Source organism: Otolemur garnettii, unplaced genomic scaffold, assembly GCF_000181295.1.
Source record: "Otolemur garnettii isolate 467f Iridium unplaced genomic scaffold, OtoGar3 scaffold00012, whole genome shotgun sequence".
Taxonomy (NCBI): domain Eukaryota; kingdom Metazoa; phylum Chordata; class Mammalia; order Primates; family Galagidae; genus Otolemur; species Otolemur garnettii.
This window is the reverse complement of record NW_003852407.1, coordinates 16494296-16512901: the sequence shown is the minus strand read 5'-3', so window position 1 is coordinate 16512901 and position 18606 is coordinate 16494296. Positions and strand designations below refer to the sequence as shown.

General features: G+C 43.4%; 1 protein-coding gene across 1 annotated transcript in view; it reads right to left on the bottom strand.

The window, feature by feature from the left end:
- Positions 1 to 25: 25 nt before the first annotated feature.
- Positions 26 to 18606, bottom strand: part of ZSCAN30 (zinc finger and SCAN domain containing 30) — a 78806-nt gene continuing 60225 nt past the window's right edge. Inside the window, exons 2-4 of the mRNA XM_012802065.1 lie at positions 9716 to 10223; positions 8758 to 8896; positions 26 to 1014 (exon numbers count right to left, since the gene is read on the bottom strand). Of these exons, the coding sequence (XP_012657519.1) occupies positions 89 to 1014; positions 8758 to 8896; positions 9716 to 10223 (1573 nt within the window). The 3' untranslated portion in view covers positions 26 to 88. The remainder of the gene's footprint in view (positions 1015 to 8757; positions 8897 to 9715; positions 10224 to 18606) is intronic.

Below are 18606 nucleotides of genomic sequence, written 5' to 3'. Positions count from 1 at the left end.
ACTCTGTCTCTACAAAAAAGAAAACTCTGTGCAGTCTCACCCCACAGTGGATACCTTGCATTTCAAAATTAACAACTCTCAGCCATATTTAAACTCTGGTGTGTGTTCTCTGATGCTGCACGAGGCCTGACCTGTGCCTAAATGTCTTCCTACATTCACTACATTCGTAAGGCTTCTCCCCGGTGTGAATTCTCTGGTGCTGGGTGAGGGCTGAGCTCTGACTGAAGGATTTTCCACATTTACTACATTCGTATGGTTTCTCGCCAGTGTGAATTCTTTGATGTTCAATAAGGACAGAGCTCCTACCAAAAGCCTTACCACACTCAATACATTCAAAGCGTTTATCTCCAGTGTGGATTTTCGTATGCTGGATAAGGGCTGAGCTTCGGCTGAAGGCTTTTCCACATTCACCACATTCATAAGGTTTCTCTCCAGTGTGGATTCTCCGATGCCTGATGAACTCTGAGCTGCCCCTGAAGGCTTTTCCACATTCACGACATTCATAAGGTTTTTCACCACTATGAATTCTCTGATGTCTAACAAGGTCTGAGCTCAAACTGAAGGCTTTGCCACATTCTTTACACATGTAAGGTCTCTCTCCAGTATGAATTCTTTGATGTCTAATCAGCTTTGAACTCTGGCAAAAGGCCTTCCCACAGTCAAAACACTCATACAGCTTTTCCCCAGTGTGAACCCTCTGTTGTGTAATATCATTTGATTTAAGACTGAAACTTCTGTCACTTTTGTTACATTCGAGGCCACTGTTTTCTGTGGGGATTTTCTTGCTGAAGGTTACCACACTGAAATGTCTTTCCGGGGAGGGAAGCAGACTCATTTTGCTCCCTGCAGCATTTCCCTTTTGTTTCTCAGAGTCCCCGAGACCTCCCAAAGCTTCTTCAACTATCTGCTCTGCAGGCATTTCCCCAGGAAGTCGGGAGGTTATCATAGCTGCAGAGGTCACACATTCAATAATTTCTTGCTTTGCTATCAACATGTCAGCCACCATCTTGCCATCTAAAAATGTGAATAGAAAATGCAAATAAATGTTAACTGTCCATGTTGGAAGAGAGGAAACTATTGTAGCAGGACCAGAAAATAAACCAAATAAAATAAGTATTTACTTATTACGAGGAAAATTCTCAAAATTAGCTTCCCAATCTAGAAGAAGTCAGAGAAGTGGCCTAGTGTAGTGAGATGTCTCCCTCAGAGACTAAGGGATTGGGGAGGAGGGATGGTGGACAAGGAAAGACGTTAGAGAAAATAGTGACAAGCAGTAGAAACAATCCCTCCTGGGTTGCAGGAGAAGATGCATTTTTAAGTAATCAGGGAATGGAAAAAAGGAGATAAGGAATAATCAGGATAAAGACAGATGTCTAACAGTCTTAAGCCAGTAGACTCTGGCAAAGTAGGAGAGCAGAAGACATGATGAGGAAATGCTTCGGGGGTTAGTATTGAACAGAGGTAGCTGGGCAAGAACTAGAAAGCATTTAGGCAATTGCAGATTCAAACAGGTTCCAAATAAATAATTGTAATAAAGTAGAATTATGATACCCGGAGCAGGAGAAAAGAACACTGCACATTCCTGACTCATTTTAGGATTAGGTAGGAGTCTATTAGGTTCACTTTTTAAATATGTAAATAGTCAAAGAAGGGGATGGAAACAACTGATAGATGTGATTACCCAAAACCAAACCTTCTGGCTCTCATGAAACATGCCCCTCTATCTTTAGATTTTGAATAACTCATAACAGGAGACTTTGAGAGATGGCTGATAAACTGTTAACTCTGACCTTCCCAAAGTCCTCTAAATGTATATGCATCTTACCGATCAGGAACTTACCTCTCTGAGGCTCAGAGAGACTATTTAAGGCCATAAAATTAATAACTGGTAGAGTCACAATTCAAATAAAGATGTTTTACACCAAAGCTTGCAGTCTTTGTTGTCTGCCTTCCCTATCGCAAGGAAGCAGGTCTACTGTTGCACAGAAACAAAAATAAATAATTTTTAAATAATTTTAATTTGGCTTTGGAAAAGTGTTATGTTTTTAGATGAAAATGAATATTTCTGATATTCTGTGAGTTCAAAGCACTTCAAACATAACAATAAAGTGTCACAGTAGATACCTGACAAAAGCAGAGAGCTCTCGGGCTTCCCTTCTCTCCTTTCCTTATTAGAATTTGAAGATATACAACACTGCCTCTTTAGATTAGGGCTGAACACAAAAATTCACACTGGCCTAGGACTTTAGAAATGAATGAATATTATTCAAGGTTATGCTTGTTCAAAAGGAAAACATTTTTGTATGCTATTACATTTTACGAAAAAATATAACATTATTCAAGGCTATGCTTGTTCAAAAAGAAAACATTTTTGTATGCTATTACATTTTTTTAGAAAAATATAAATGTAATAGCATTTTTTATGAAAAAATGTAATAGCATACAAAAGAGGAAGAAAAATAATAAATACCAAACTGGTTAAAGTCAAAGTTAAAAACCTAACAAAAAGAAATTTTCTAAAAGTAATAAGTCAAATTATAAAGAGCATTGTGGTACACCGTGGCTCATGCCTGTCATGTGCACTTTGAGAGGCTGAAGTAGGAGGATCATTTAAGGCCAGGAGTTTGAGCCCAGCCTGGTCAATATAACAAGACTCTGTCTCTACAAAAAATAGAACAATTAGATGTGGTGGCTCATGCCTGTAGTCCCAGCTACTTGGGAGGCTGAGGAAGATCACTTGAGCCTAGGAGTTCGAGGTTGCAGTGAATTATGATCATGCCACTGCACTATAGCCTGGGCCACAGAGCCAGGCCAACCCTGTCTCTTTAAAAAAAAAAATTCTATAGGGTATGTCACAGTATAATATATAGAGACAAAATTAAGAGCCATGGAAATTAGAAAAGCAATGTACTTATGGGATTTAGAATATCCCTTTAAATTGTGTAACTACAAAAAGTCAAATTATTGACCTTAGTTGTATAGATCAGGAAAACCTCAAAGTTTTTATTTTTTAGCTGGGTGCAGTGGCTCACGCCTATAATCACAGCACTTTGGAGGCTGAGGCAGGTGGATTGCCTGAGCTGACAGGTTTGAGACCAGCTGGGGCCAAAGTGAGATCTCATCTCAAAAAATAGCCAGGTGTGTGGCAGGTGCTTGTAGTCCCGGTTACTTGGGAGGCTGAGGCAAGAGAATCGCTTAAGCTCAGGAGTTTGAGGTTGCTGTGAACTATAATGCCACGGCACTATACCGAGGGTGAAAGTGAGACTCTATCTCTAAAAAACATAAAAAGATTTTTATTTTTTCAACTATCCATTCATTATATACAAAAATATTAGAATAAACAGTTAACTGGAATAATTCCCAGGAATGACAAATAGATATAAGTAGAGTAAAAAATAGTCACTTGTTTGTAAATATTGGTATAGAGATAACCCAAAGAACCTAATTAAAATCCCCAAGAATAAAGACTAATTCATAATCAAGCCCAAACTCCAGAGGTTGGTGAACAGGGTGCAGATTACAGGGGGCTTTTTTAAGAAAAAATAAAGTATACGTTTCTCTGTCAGAAGAGCTCTTTTCTTTATCTTTTCTTTTTTGTTATTGTGGTTGTCATTGTTGTAGCTGGCCCAGCCAGGTTCAAACCTGACAGCCTCAATGTATGTGGCCAGCGCCCTAATCACTGAGCTACAGGCACTGCCCAAGAGCTCTTTTCTTTTATAGACCCTGCTATTCTTACCACATTCAGTGACCTGTTTGGTTTAAAATCCTTTTAAATAAGAATGTAGCTTTTAATTGCACATGGACAAATATGCTTTAATGCTATATACTCATAGATGACGCTCCACTTCTCACCCAGTTCCCCTTTACCAATATGATGCCTTCTTCCCTCAGCTGCTGTAAGTGTTGGCTCCTGTGATCTGAATGTTTTCGCCCCCTCAAATTTTATGTGTTGAAATCCTGATTCCCCCCCCACCAAGGTAACCATAAGAAGTAGGGCCTTTTCAGAAGTGATTAGTTCACAAGGGCAGAGCTCTTATGAATGGGATTAATGCCCTTAAAAAACAGGCCCAAGGGAGCTCATTTACCCCTTCCACCATGTGAGGACACAATGAAAAGGGGCCATCCATGATAAAATGAGTCCCCAGCAAACACTAAATCTGTTGGCACCTCGATCTTCAACGTCCCAGCCTCCAGAACTGTGACATCATTTCTGTTATTTACAAGCTAACTAGTTTATGGAATTTTTTTATAGCAACCCTAACTGATTGAGATAGCTCCTAACTACTCAGAGGCGACCCCTTCTCTGGAGAACTGCCCTGGCTGATTACGGCCACCTGGCCTAGAAGGTTAATCCGACCCTTCCTGCCCCACCCCCGCCTCAAGAAGGGACAACTCTGCAATGCAATCGTGGTCCAGGGGTCCCTGAAAATCTCGAAAGATTAGACCAAGGTTAGGTTTTCTCTGAGACCACATCATTGCTTGCTCTTTTCCTTTTCTAAACCTGCTTCTCTCTGTATTACAGATTTCTCTCAAAGGACACACCCTCAACAAATCACCTGTACCCAAATTTCCACCTCAAGGCTCTACAATTAGGTTAATGAATAACCTACAGGAAAGTTATAACCCAAAGATACAAAAATAGTGTGCTAACTCCTAAATCACATCATGATGGACCCCTCCATGATTTAATCATTATGACCTATAATACAAAGATGTAAATGATCTATATTAATTCTTCAGAGGTGTGGATAACTAAGACCCTCAGGACTCAAAAGAGACCAACAGAAGGAAACTTATCAGGCACCCAGTCAAGGCCATTCGAGACCATATACTTAAAGACCAGGCATAAATGAAGAAAGAGGAAATTTTGCTAAGGCCAAGGATATCTGAAAGATGGAATCGCTGTTGGTTAAGGTGACTGAATCAACAAATTGCCATCATGAAGAAACAAAAATATACAGAATAGATCAGCGCTGAGGAGTGAATGAACTTTATATTTTTAATTTCTCAGATCCATATTTTTTTGTCTTGATCCTCAAACTTCAAATGAATATGAAGAAACTGAAGCATGTTCATAGAACTGTGGCAAGAGAAACAGAGAGAGAATACAGACGGAATCAGAGGCAAGAGAGGGTTACTTAAAACAAGGTCAAAGCACAGTGTATTCATTGCCCACTTTAGGTTGTGTCTTATGAGGACTCTGCTAAACAAACAAAATGAAATGGATTAAAGCTGAGAATACTTCATATGGACATGGGGAAGAACTTTAATAAAGTATCAGTTTTTGAGAGCTTCTGTAAACAAAATACTGGAGGTTAAACAACAGAAATGTATTTTGTCACAATTCTGGAAGCTAGAAGTCCAGGACCAAGGTGTCAGCGGGTTAGGCTTCCTGTGAGGCCGATCTCTCCTTGGCTTGCAGACAGCCACACCTTGGCTGTGCTCTCACAACAGCAGCCTTTTGGTCTGTGTGGTTTGTGTCCTAATCACCCCTTCTTATAAGGACATTTAGTCACACTGGATTAAGGCCCACCCTAACAATTTTAACCAATTTAAAGTCCCTTTTCCTAAAAAAACACTACAGTCACACTTTAAGGTATTGGGGGTTGGGGCTTAAACGTATGAATTTTAGAGAGACATAAATCACCCTATAATGCCCTAACTTCATTTTTTTCATAGAGCCAGACTTACTCCATTTCACTAAGGACTTTGCTCAGGGCTTTAATCAACAGGAAGCTCAGCTGAACGCTGCAGAGTTTAGCAAAAACTGCAAAAATCTGTGAAACCACAGCTCGGCTCTCCCTTGTAAGCACTCCCCTTACCCTATAATCTAATTTTGCTGGTGATGTCTCTTGCATTGAGGACTCCCCCTCCCCTACTGAAAGCACCTTATAAAAGGTTTGCACCCCTGCTTCTAGGGGTTGAGAGACTTTGAGGCATAAGCCTGCTCAGCCCAGCCGATCAATAAAGGACCCTTGCTTAATTTGGATTCAGTGTGCTGGCGTTTCTCTATTCCATTCGCTTCAGGTATAACAACCCCATAACAAGTAGCAATAATGAAAAAGCCCAAGAAGCACTTAAGAAATTACTGTTGAGTCTCTGTTCCTCAAGGCCATAAAAATAAAAATGTCTACATTTACTTGTTTTAAGGCAGGGAACTTGACAAGATGAATTTTCAAAACCCATTTAACATGGCTCCGACTTGGTGCGGAAGACATTTAAGAAGGCTTGCTTGGCTAATGGCAGAATCATCTGTGATGAACGAGAGGCGGAAGGAGTTTCCTAGAACTCAGTGGATGGTATGGATTCCTCTGGTGAACTGCCAAGGTTCAAGATCTGGCCCTTGGGCTTGTGTCCTCAGATACCTAATTTTATCACCACACAATAAATAGCTTTACCTCTTGAGGTAGATTCTCATTAACCAAGCTTATGAAACTAAGCAATAAAATTACAATAAGAAACTGAGTAATGTCACTGTCACTTGAACTAGACTGAACTGATGCAGTTTCTTTCATAGAAAGGTCTTTGGCTTTTTTTTGAGACAGAGCCTCAAGCTGTTGTCCTGGATAGAGTGCTTGGGCATTACAGCTCACAGCAACCTCAAACTCCTGGACTTAAGCAATTCTCTTGCCTCAGCCTCCCAAGTAGCTAGGACTACAGGCACCCACCACAATTCCCCAGCTAGTTTTTGGTTGTAGTTGTTGTTTGGCAAGCCCAGGCTGGATTCAAACCACCAGCTCTGATGTATGTGGCTAGCGCCCTAGCTACTTGAGCTACAGGTGCTATAGGCGCCAAGCCTCTTTCAGAGAAAGCTAATAAGATTGCTTGGTGAAGATAAAATCAGAAAGGGAGAGATAGACATAACAAAAGTTTAATGAGATCAGGCAAATAAGCCTGATGTTTCTGCTGCCCTTTGAGATAATTTTGCCAATAATGCAATCAAAGTCCTTTTAGTTCTAATCCTTGGCATCTGTGATCAATTTATCACCTCTTAGTTTCAAATCCACCCTTCATTGTCCTGCCAATGGTATTGGAACATTTCCTCTTGCCAGCAGGGATGATGCAAGTTTTGTCAGTAGAAGGGGCCAGAGGGGCACTGGAAGAAGTACGGGCTTTTCTTGGTTCTGGCATGCTCTTTGTGTTCATTTATATAGCACATGGGATACCCAGCAGGGCACACCCCAATGAGTTCCAGAAGCACTATCTCTGTAGGTGTCTTCTAAGCAAGTTCTGTGCCATATCACCTCCCACGGAGGCAGTTCTGGCACCCCCTGAGAGTGGCACCTCACTGGGTTCTCCCAGCTCGGCACTGCAGTGAATGTCCCCATCTGGGGTCTGTGGTTGCACCCCTCCAACAAGATCTAGGTCTGAGCCCAGCTGGAAAGGGGAAGATGTGGCACTTTCTTGCAGATTTCTTCCTTTCTTGGGTGTTCTTTTTTTTAAAATTTTTTTGTAGAGACAAAGTCTCACTTCATCACCTTTGGTAGAGTGCCATGGCATCACACAGCTCACAGCAACCTCCAACTCCCGGGCTTAGGTGATTCTCTTGCCTCAGCCTCCCAAGTGGCTGGGACTACAGGCACCCACCACAACGCCTAGCTATTTCTTTTGTTGCCATTAGGCCAGGGGCCAGGTTTGAACCCACCACCCTTGGTATATGGGGCCAGCACCCTACCCACTGAGCAACCGGTGCCACCCTCTTCTTGGGTGTTCTATCTCAGCCCTAGAGATTTCCAGTATACATTATTCCTGTTCTTTTTTTTTTTTTAATTGAGACAGAGTCTCACTTTGTCACCCTTGATAGAATGCCATGGTGTCACAGCTCACAACAACCTCAAACTCTTGGGCTCAAGCGATTCTCTAGCCTCAGCCTCCCAAGTAGCTGGGACTACAGGCGTCCACACAATGCCTGGCTATTTTTGTTGTTATTGTTGTTTAGCAGGCCCGGACCAGGTTCTGAACCACGGGCCCCGAGCAGGTGGCTGGCACTCTAATAACTGAGCTACAGGCACTCTCTACTCCTGTGTTCTTTGGTTTCTGTTACACCACTTAGTATTAACAGTTAATGCCCTGATATAATTCATACTAATTTCTTTTTAATATTTATTTATTTATTGAGAGAGAGTTTCACTTTGTCACCCTGGTAGAGTGTCATGGCATCATAACTTACAGCAACCTCAAACTCCTGGGCTTAGGCCATTCTCTTGCCTCAGCCTCCTGAATAGCTGGGACTACAGGCACCTGCCACAACACCCAGCTAGTTTTAGAGACAGGGGTCTCACTTTCATTAGGCTAGACTTGAACTCCGAAGCTCAAGTAATCCACCCACCTTGGCCTCCCAGAGTACTAGGATTACAGGCGTAAGCCACCATGGCTGGCCCTATAATTCTTAATATTAAACGTTTCTGTTCAAGTTATGTGGTTTATATTACTATTACTAAAACAGTATTCCACTCCATCTTAGGGACTGCCTTGCCAAAGGGACAAAAAATATTTTAAAAACCCAGAATATTCATCTTTGAATAATATGGATATGTTAGAGAATTTTATTTAAGATCTTAATTCTTAACCCAAAGTTAGAAATGATACTAAAACGTCAGATTCTAAGCACAGTCAATGGAAGAATATTTCTAGGTAAGGAGGCCTTTCTACGACACTGAGTGATAGCCCCAAGTGACTGTCACTAAGAGAATGAACCATATCACAGATGACAGCCCTCACCTCCACCTTATACCCCAAAAGGAAGGGGCTCCTCACCTCTCTCCTGGAAGCTCTGGGGCTCATGAGACTCACTCTTACACTGGTTCTCCAAGGGCTGCAGCGGGCTATTCAAAGACTTCAGGGCTCCCATGGATGTCATTTCTTTCCAGATCATTTCTTGGCCATGAGCTGTGTCCTAAGAGTAATCAAGTACCAGCACTATGATTCTGAGGATACAAGAGGAAAACCCCTAGAGTAACAGGGCAGGACAACAAGAGGAATTAAAAACTCATTAAATGATTAGAGAGAAAACAACAGGACTAAAAGCTCTAGTGAGTTGCATAATTAATAACACAAAAGTCATAAATTGTATAATTTAGGCTGGGCACAGTGGCTTATGCCTGTAATCCTAGCACAATGGGAGGCTAAGGCAGGAGGATTGCTTGAGCTCAGGAGCTCAAGACCAGCCTGAACAAGAGGTAGCAAGACCAGCCTGAGCAAGAGGTAGACCTTATCTCTACTAAAAACAGATAAACTAGCCAGGCATAGTGGTGTAATCCTATAGTCCCAGCTACTCAAGAGGCTGAGAGAAGAGGATCACTTGAGCCCAAATGTTTGAGGTTGCTATGAGCTATAATGCCAGGGCACTCAACCCCAGGATAACTAAATGAGACTCTGTCTCACAGAGTCTCACTTTGTAGCCCTTGGTAGAGTACTGTGGCATCACAGCTCACAGCAACCTCCAGCTCTTGGGCTTAGCTGATTCTTTTGCCTCAGGCTCCTGAGTAGCTAGGACTATAAGCATCCACCACAACACCCAGCTATTTTTTGTTATTGTTGTTGCAGTTTGGCCAGGACTGGGTTTGAACCAGCCACCCTCAGTATATGGGGCCTGTGCCCTACTGACTGAGCCACAGGCGCTGCCAGAAACCGTATAATTTTCTTAGAGGCACTGCCATTCATAATGGTTTCTCCATTAACTTACAAAAGATCAAACAAAACACCTACTTCTTACCTGTTGCCTTGGCTCATCCAGTTCCTTCTCTAGCTCCTCCAGCATAGTCACAGCTTCCTCTCCATTCTCCGGCCGATGCTCTCGCACCCAGACCCGCAACTCCTCAGGCAGGATGGCCAGGAACTGCTCCAGCACCAGCAGCTCTAGGATCTGCTCCTTGGAGTGCAGCTCCGGCCTCAGCCACTGACAGCACAGTTCCCAGAGTCGGCTCAGAGCCTCCCGGGGCCCAGTGGAGTCAGAGTAACCAAACTGCCTGAATCGCTGCCGGGTTACCTCCTGGCTCCAGGGATCTCCGTGAAGGCCAAAGTCTTGCTCCCAAACATAATTCTCTTCTTCAACCTTCACAGTTCTGAGTCTTTCCTGTTCTTCTGGAGCATAGCAGGCCACAGTTGCGGCCTCTCCTGACATTCTGGGCAGAGACAGTCTGAAATAGCTGCCCAGCTGAGGCAGGGAGGAGTCGGTTTGTGTCAGAGAGATTTCCTCTAAATTCCAAGTCTTCAGGGAGCTCCTGAGGTGAACAATGCTCAAGTTACACAAGGGAAACATATGCTTGGAATATAAATACAGGTGTTTGAAGGCCAGTTTGTAAAGAAGATTGACCAAAAGGGAGCTTCCGTATCAATGATACATGTATAGATGATTAAAGATTTTTTTTCAAGACATGAAATAGAAAATTTCAGTATAGCCAAAATCAATTTGACCTTTAATAACAACATTAGGGACAACATTGAGATAATCAAAAGTGCTTGTAGATCACGGCAAGCCAGAAAGCACTGCAGTATACCTGTTACGTCTCAGAATAGTAACTACCGCTTTCTTGAGCACTAGCTGGACATGTATATAAATTTTATATGATTTTTCTAACAATTCAATATGGACAGTCATAATTATGCTCATTTTCCAAATGAGGTTTCTGAGAATCTTGAGCTGACCAAAGACACACAGCCAGTGAGCAGCAGAACTGAGCTCAGCAACCCAAGTATTTAGCTCTTTCTACTACGCCTGGGGCCTCCCAAAAGAAGGGAATTCCACTTAATAAACATCTACTATGGGCCAGCCATTTCAAAAGAACTATTTGGCTTGGCACTAGTAGCACAGTGGTTACAGTACTGGCCAAATACACCGAGGGTGGCAGGTTCAAACCTGGCCCCAGGCCCCAGCCAAGTAAACAACTGCAACAAAAAAATAGCCAGGCGTTGTGGCAGGCAACTGTAGTCCCAGCTACCTGGGAGGCTGAGACAAGAGAATCACTTAAGTCCAAGAGTTTGCAGTTGCTGTGAGCTGTGATGCCATGGCATTCTAGCGAGGGCAACACAGTGAGACTCTGTCTCCAAAAAAAAAAGAACTATTTTATTGGGGTTTGGCAATTATACTGTGAGATGTTATCATATCCATTTTATAGATCAGGAAACTGAGGTTCTTGAAAGTTAAGTAATTTGCCCAAGGGAAGGAATAGAGAGAGAGGCCATATCTATAGGTGAATGGCAGCCACCAAAGGTGTGAGAGGTCGTGCTACAGACTTTACATTTGATCTTCAAGGCCAGGGGGTTGGCTGGAGGGTCTGTCTGTCCACCCAGAGAGTGGTGTGGGGAAAAGATGGGAAGGGGTTTGTTGCAACCATTCTGGTGAGACTCGATGAGGACCTGAGCCACGGGAGCCAAAAGATACAAAGATGGGAGATCAGAGAGACACCCATAAAGGTTTGAAAGAGAGAGGGAGGAGTCAAGAAGTTAGGCCTGGGGAATGGAGGAGAGTAGTGTCATTTGCTGAGCTATTCATTAAAAAAGTCAGGCCTGAAATGCCTGCCAAGAGCATTTTTTAAACTGCATTTTGTCAGATATTACCAGAGGCTCCATACCCACCTAAACACAGGGAAATTTCAAAATATGTTTCTTCTTAATTTTTTATTATAAGAAAAATACTAAATATATTTCTTTAGTTGCTATTATGTCACTTAATCCCAAGACTCCTGCTTAGTGCCCTACCTAGCATAACTGGCATTTAGGAAATTTTATGACAAAGCACTGTCAGATATGTGCATTGATGCATACACAGAACTTACCAAGAGTCGCGTCACACTGATACGTGGGGAAAAGATGGGAATTTCCAGGTTTGTGAAATTATTCTATTTTTATTAAAAATATTATGCCTTGCCAACTTGCCTCCATGGGTATGTGGCTGAGGAAGATTTTTAATCATGAAGCATCATCTCTGCTCCCTTCCTATCACCTTCACAGGTCTGCCCTCCTCCACATCAGTCCATAAGGTTAACCTAAGTCCTCCCATATTTTCACTCTCTACTTTCCTCCTAGGAAACTTCATCCTCACCTTGGCTTTCCATCCAAGCTCTGAGCTCCAGACCTATTTCCCCTCAGTTCCTCACTCTTTTGGAATTTCTCAAAAGGACCTAAAATTCAGCACATCCATAACCAACTCATGGTTCTTTCCACCCCAAATTTGCTCTTCCTCCAGCCAGAACATCTACCTGGCTACATGACCAAAAACACGGAAGCATTCCTAAATGGTCTTTTTAACCATGTTCCTTTATTTAATGCAAATTTAGTCCTTTTGATTTTATTTCCTATCTCAAGAATCTGTCCTTCCCCATCTCTGCCACCATCTTTATCCCAGCAACTAACCTGTCTCTCACAATGCAAAATAAGGCATAGACTGGCTTCCCCCTATTCACTTGGTCTGATCTCTCTCAGTCTATCATCCACTTTGTATCTTTTCAAATTGAAAATCTGATCACTGTTCTTCTGACTAGCTTTTAAAAAACAAAAACCCTTTAGCCGAGGTGAGAAGCTCTTTGATTATACTCATCTTACTTGCCTGAACTGCACCCCAACCTGAGCCAGAATCTTCTGAGTGGGGTCCCAACAATCATATTTCTAAAACATTCTGCAAGTGATTCTAATGGCAATCAGGAGTGAGAAGCCTGGACTAGTCAAAGAATGAGACACAAGATTAGAGAGACTTGCATTCCTTTTTCCCAGCACTCTTCCCACTTTGTCAGTGTACATACTTCAGTGGGAACGGTTGGCTAACACCTGTCTTGTCCATGACTAGATGGAAGCTACATCAACATTTTGCTCACTACTGTATGTGTGTATCTCCACCACTCAACCCAATGCAGGGCCACAGTGTGTCGTATATATAAAAGGAGGAGTATCACTATAGTTGAGAGAGGAGAATTTTACAGAGGCAGTTGTCAATGCCTACGAGGGACCGAAAAAAGTCCCCACTGCACTATTCATACTGCAGAGATCTAGCTCACTTGGAGAGCCAGGTTCAGAGTTAGGTAACCCAATTGAGAATCATGGTGTAGCCTCTTACTGAACCTTCTTGATATACAATTTCTTCTCCTAAAAATGAAGCTAATAACCTAACATTGCAGTGTTCGGGAATTAGCCATAACATAAGGCTAGTGCCTAGTGTATTAAACACCCTTTCTTACAGATGCTTTGATATTGGGGGCTTAACGACTGACTCCTAGGGCCAGTCAATTCATAGATAGTAAACAATCCATCTGGGAGTGTGCCCTTCATATATACTCCTCCCTCCACTTCCTCCACCGGGTTCTCACATTCAGGGCTACTATTTCCCTCCCCTAACCACCTCCAGGACAGGTATCAAACAACTAGGGACAACAAATATGCCCCAAAGCCCACTGAAATTATTCAAACTAACCAATGCTAAGCCTAATCACCCTGCCTTGCCCTTTCCCATGGAAACCACAATAAAGGCTCCTGACCATTTTCCCTCATTCCCTCTGTCTTCTGACCAACCTTGGTGCTTCCCTGTGTGGATCAGCATGGCCAGGCATGTTCCTTTCACATGGAACTGTGAGTAACAAACTACCTTTTCAACAGCAATCATCTCCTGCTCTGTCCTCCTCACTATGTCTAAATAATAATAAAATCTACATTTTCAATCACCTAGCTTAGAGTAGATATGGGGCAAGGGAAGGGTAAAGTCTACAGCACAAGGCACAGGTTATGGAATAGGCTTTATTGGGGGAACTTCCCAGTCAGAGGTCAGTAAAGAAAGCGCAGTCCCCTGATTCTCCCATCATCCCATACAAGGGAAGTCTGCCAAGGGGTGCTCCTGTTTCAGGAGAGAACTCCATCTACCTTCTCATGGTGCAAATGTGAGCAACCACCTGCAGCAGGTATAAGTGAGGAGGATGAGCTGACAACTTCGAACCAGGACTCTAGGTTTAGATATCAGTTGTTTACACTTGTCTAAGGAACCAGCTGCCCAGCATATGGGAGGAAGGAGTAGGAAGTAGGAAGCACTGAGTTTGGGTATGATTCTCCCTCTGGGAAAAGCTGATTCCCCTGCTTTTAAAAAACTAGTTCTTGGTCCAACCAACTCAGAGGGAACCTCCAGGGCACTTCTGGACAATTCTGTTTGCTGCAACACCACTGTTATTATAATGTACCTGTATTATTAACAGGTATTATTACAATGTATCTGTTTGCTCCACTGTAAGAGAAAACACCAAGTGAACCTTTATTACACAGTCAAGCACCCATCTAACTCTTTTAAATATCTTAACTCATTTTATCATCACAACACTTCAGAGTATAGTTCGATTGCTTAAGAAACAGAGAAGTTATGTAATTTATCGAGATCTTGTGGCTTTCAAGTGATGTGGTCTGGACTGTGTTGAAACCAAATGATCTGACTCCAGAGTCCCTACTCAGGACTCAAAGTTCCTGCTCTTGGATGCCCACTCTCTGCTGAAATGTCTTTTCACATTTGCACATCCCACCAAATTAAAGCACCCTCTAGAAGAGGGTGTGCGTTTTTCACACATTTATTTAATAATACTGACTGCCTATTTGTGCACAGGCATTGTGCTAGGCGGTGAGCAACGAGCTATAAATAAAGCAGTGTCCTTGCCATTACAGACTTTACAAATAGTAGGGAGAGGCAGACGTTAAACTGAAAGCACACATAATTACCTAATTTAATTGTGATTAAAAATACTACAAAGGAGAAAGTGCAAGGTGCTTTGACAGTGACGGATAAAAGACCTTGCCCAGACTGGGGGAGTTAAGACCGATAACTAGGCTTGGCGCCTGTGGCTCGAGTGGCTAAGGCGCCAGCCACATACACCTAAGGTGGCGGGTTCGAATCCAGCCCGGCCCGCAAAACAACAATGACGGCTGCAACCAAAAAATAGCCGGGCGTTTGGCGGGCGCCTGTGGTCCCAGCTACTTGGGGGGCGGAGGCAGGAGACTCGCTTGAGCCCAGGAGTTGGAGGTTGCTGTGAGCTGTGATGTCACAGCCCTTTACCCAGGGGGACAGCTTGAGGCTCTGTCTCAAAAAAAAAAGACCGATAGCTAACACCTGAGCCAAGGGCGAGCTTCGGCCAGCCGAGTGAGGAGCAGCAGGAAGGCCGGTCAATGCACGTCCGACTCCTACCGCCCAGCCTGTGGCCCTGCACGCAGAAGGCGCTGGGTAAGTGCCCGAGGAGTCAAGGGCGCCCAGGGCGGGTGCAGAAGCCGGCTAGCTCGCAAACGCATGCAAGGACCGATCGACCGACCCGCGGAGAGGGTACAGCCGAGGCTCTGCCCCTGGCCCGGGGCAGACCAGGCCGGCCCAGGCAAGGCGCTGGGGAGGGCTGAGCACCTACAGGGAAGCCCCTGGGGCTGCGCCGCTGGACCGCCCCCCTCCACCCGCGCTCTACCCACCGCGGCTGCCGACCCCCGACGGGGAGCAGGCCACGTTGGACTGCGGCTCGGTGGCAGGGGCGCGGGTGTGGGCCAGACCTGGCCGAAGGCAGCCGGAGTCAAGACCATCTGCCAGCGGTTCGCAACCTGCCTAATGCCGCGGCCCTTTAATACAGTTCCTGAGGGTCGCGACCTCCAGGTTGAGAACCGCTGGTGGGGTGGGGGAGACTAAATGTATAAAGCTGTATGCTTCATATGTTTCAATATATAAGAATATACGTATATATTTAAATATATGCGCTTTTCTCCTCTTTTAGTCGAGGCTGGTATAGCATCAAGGAAATAAAAATAGCTGGCCAGGGCTCAGGCCTGTAGTCCGAGGAGGGAGGACTGCTTGACCTCAGCAGTTCGAGACCTGCCTGAGCAAGAGCGAGACTTTGTCTCTAAAAACATACCAGGCGTTGTGGCAGGTGCCTGTAGGCCCAGCTAATAGGGAGGCTGAGACAAGAGGATCACTTTAGCGCAGAAGTTTGGGGTTACTGTGAGCTATGATGGCGCCACGGCACTCTACCCAGGGCGACAGAGTGAATAAGACTCCAGTTCAATCAATGAGTTAAAAACTTTGGCGATAAAGAGGGCCAGATCACACTCGATTCAAATACGATTACTGTAACAGTTCTAGGAGCTACGGAAAGGCATGGTGGGAAATGGTGAGCGCGCTAGGAGGTGTCAGGGAGTGGAGCAGGTTGTAAAAATTTCCTCATGGGTAGTGTGGAGCTGAGCCTTGCTGAATGGCTAGAACGTTGACATAGACAGAGGAGGACAATAGGTTGCCTGGCTAGGCCTGATTCAGCCTAGCACCAAGGTCAGCCTGCCCCTAGCCTGAGGGTGAAGTTAGTTGGGTTGTGGGGAGAGAGTCCAGTATCAGGTTCAGACTGAGTTAGGAATGCATTTAGTAATCAGGGCAGGCCACTTAACCGTGACATGGCCAGAACTCTGCTATCTGACAGTACTATGTAGAGAGAATTGAAGAGCAGAAGAGATGAGAGGAGAACAGGTGGTTATACTTTCTCAAGACTTGATAATGTATGAAAATACGATGTAACAAAGTAACAAATATTGTTCCTGTCCCTAGTCTTTCTTGTGGAACCTCACTATATCCTTGTATCTCTTAACCTGCTCTTTTCATTTTTGTTAGATTACTAACTCTTCAGTAATAATTTACTTTTTTTTTGAGACAGAATCTCACTATCACCCTCAGTAGAGTGCTGTGGCATCAAAGCTCACAGCAACCTCAAACTCTTGGGCTCAAGCAATTCTCTTGCCTCAGCCTCCCAAGTAGCTGGACTACAGGTGCTTGCCACAACACCCAGCTATTTTTCTGTTGCAGTTGTCATTGTTGCTTACTTGGCCCAGGCTGAGTTCAAAGCCACCAGCCTCAGCGTATGTGGCTGGCGCTGTAACCACTGTGCTACAGGAACCAAGCCACTTTTTTTTTTTGAGACAGAGTCTTACCTTGTTGCCCTCAGTAGAGTGCTATAGCATCATAGCTCACAGCAACCTCAAACTCTTGGGCTCAAGTGATCCTCCCGCCTCAGCCTCCCAAGTAGCTGGGACTATAGGCCCCTGTCACAACACCCAGCTATTTCTTTTCTGGATGTCTCTCTTGCTCAGGCTGATCTCAAACTCACCTTTGCCTCCCAGAGTGCTAGGATTATAGGTGTGAGCCACCACTCCAGGCCAGTAATAGTTTACTTTTAAAATATTCCCCTTAATTTCTCAATTTCTGTAACTGAATTTTTTAATTCAGAATTTCTCTTTAGCTCGTGTTCATATCTATGTCATTTTTAAAAGATTTTTTATGGTAAAATATACATAACAAAGTTTGCCATTTTACCAATTTTAAGTGTACACTTTAGTGGCATGAAGTACATTCACATTATTGTACAACCATTACTACCATCCCATCTCTAGAATGTTTTCATCTTCCCAAACTGAAACTCAATTATGATTAAACAATAATCCCATTTCTCTCTCCCTGCCAGCCCCTGGCAAGGAACATTCTACTTTCTGACTATACATATGATTACACTAAGTACTTCATGGAAGTGAAATCACACAATTTTTGCCTTTTTGTGACTGGCTTGTTTTACTCAGCATAATACCCTAATGGGTCATCCCTGCTTTAGTACAGAATGTTCTTTCTTTTAAGGGCTGGGTAATATTCTATTGCATGTATACACATTTTATTTATCCATTCATCTTTCAAAGACACTTGAGTGGCATCCATCTTTGGGCTATTGTGAATAATGCTGTCATGAATATGACTGTACCTTATCTATCTTAAATTAATTTTGGTACATGGTATACTGGGTCCTCAAACTTTTTAAACAGGGGGCCAGTTCACTGTCCCTCAGTTGGAGGGACAGACTATGGGCCCAGGGAGAATTGGCTGCTAAGCAGGACAGGCAGCGGCGGCAAAAACACCGGCGGGCCAGATAAATGTCCTAGGTGGGCCGCATGTGGCCGGTGGGCCATAAGTTTGAGGACTCCTGGATAAGAGTCCAACTTCATTCCGTTGCATGTGGGTATCCAGTTTTCCCACCATTGTTTGTTTAATAGACTGTCCTTTTCCCCATTGAATTAACACCCTTCCCCCAAATCAATTAACTGCATAAGTGAGGATTTATTTCTAAATCCACTATCCTATTTCATTGGTTTATGTTTGTCTTATGTCAGTACCACACTGTTTGATTACTGTAGCTTAGCAGTATTTTTTCATTTATTTTTTATTTGTATATATTCATGAGGTAACAAGTGCAATTTTGCTACACTGACATACAAGGTCTGACAATTAAATTCATGAACTTGCCACCTTACATTTACATTGGCAGCACTGTACAATCAACTTGGTAAGGTCTCATAACCGTGGTATATCAGTGTCTTCATAACTGTGTTCATGTCAATGTGTGGTGGTATCTTAATGAATTGTGTTCATTATTATTGTGTGTTTTCATATGCTGTCAAGAGAATGTCGGACTTTGAATTAGAACAGTGAACAAACATTAAATTCCTTGTTAAACTTGGCAGGAATGGAAGTGAAATCAGAGACCTGTTAGTCCAAGTTTAGTTTGTGGGGATAATGCCGTGAAGAAAATGGCAGTGTACAGTGGAGTAAATGTTTTTCTTTCTTTCTTTTTTTTTTTTTTT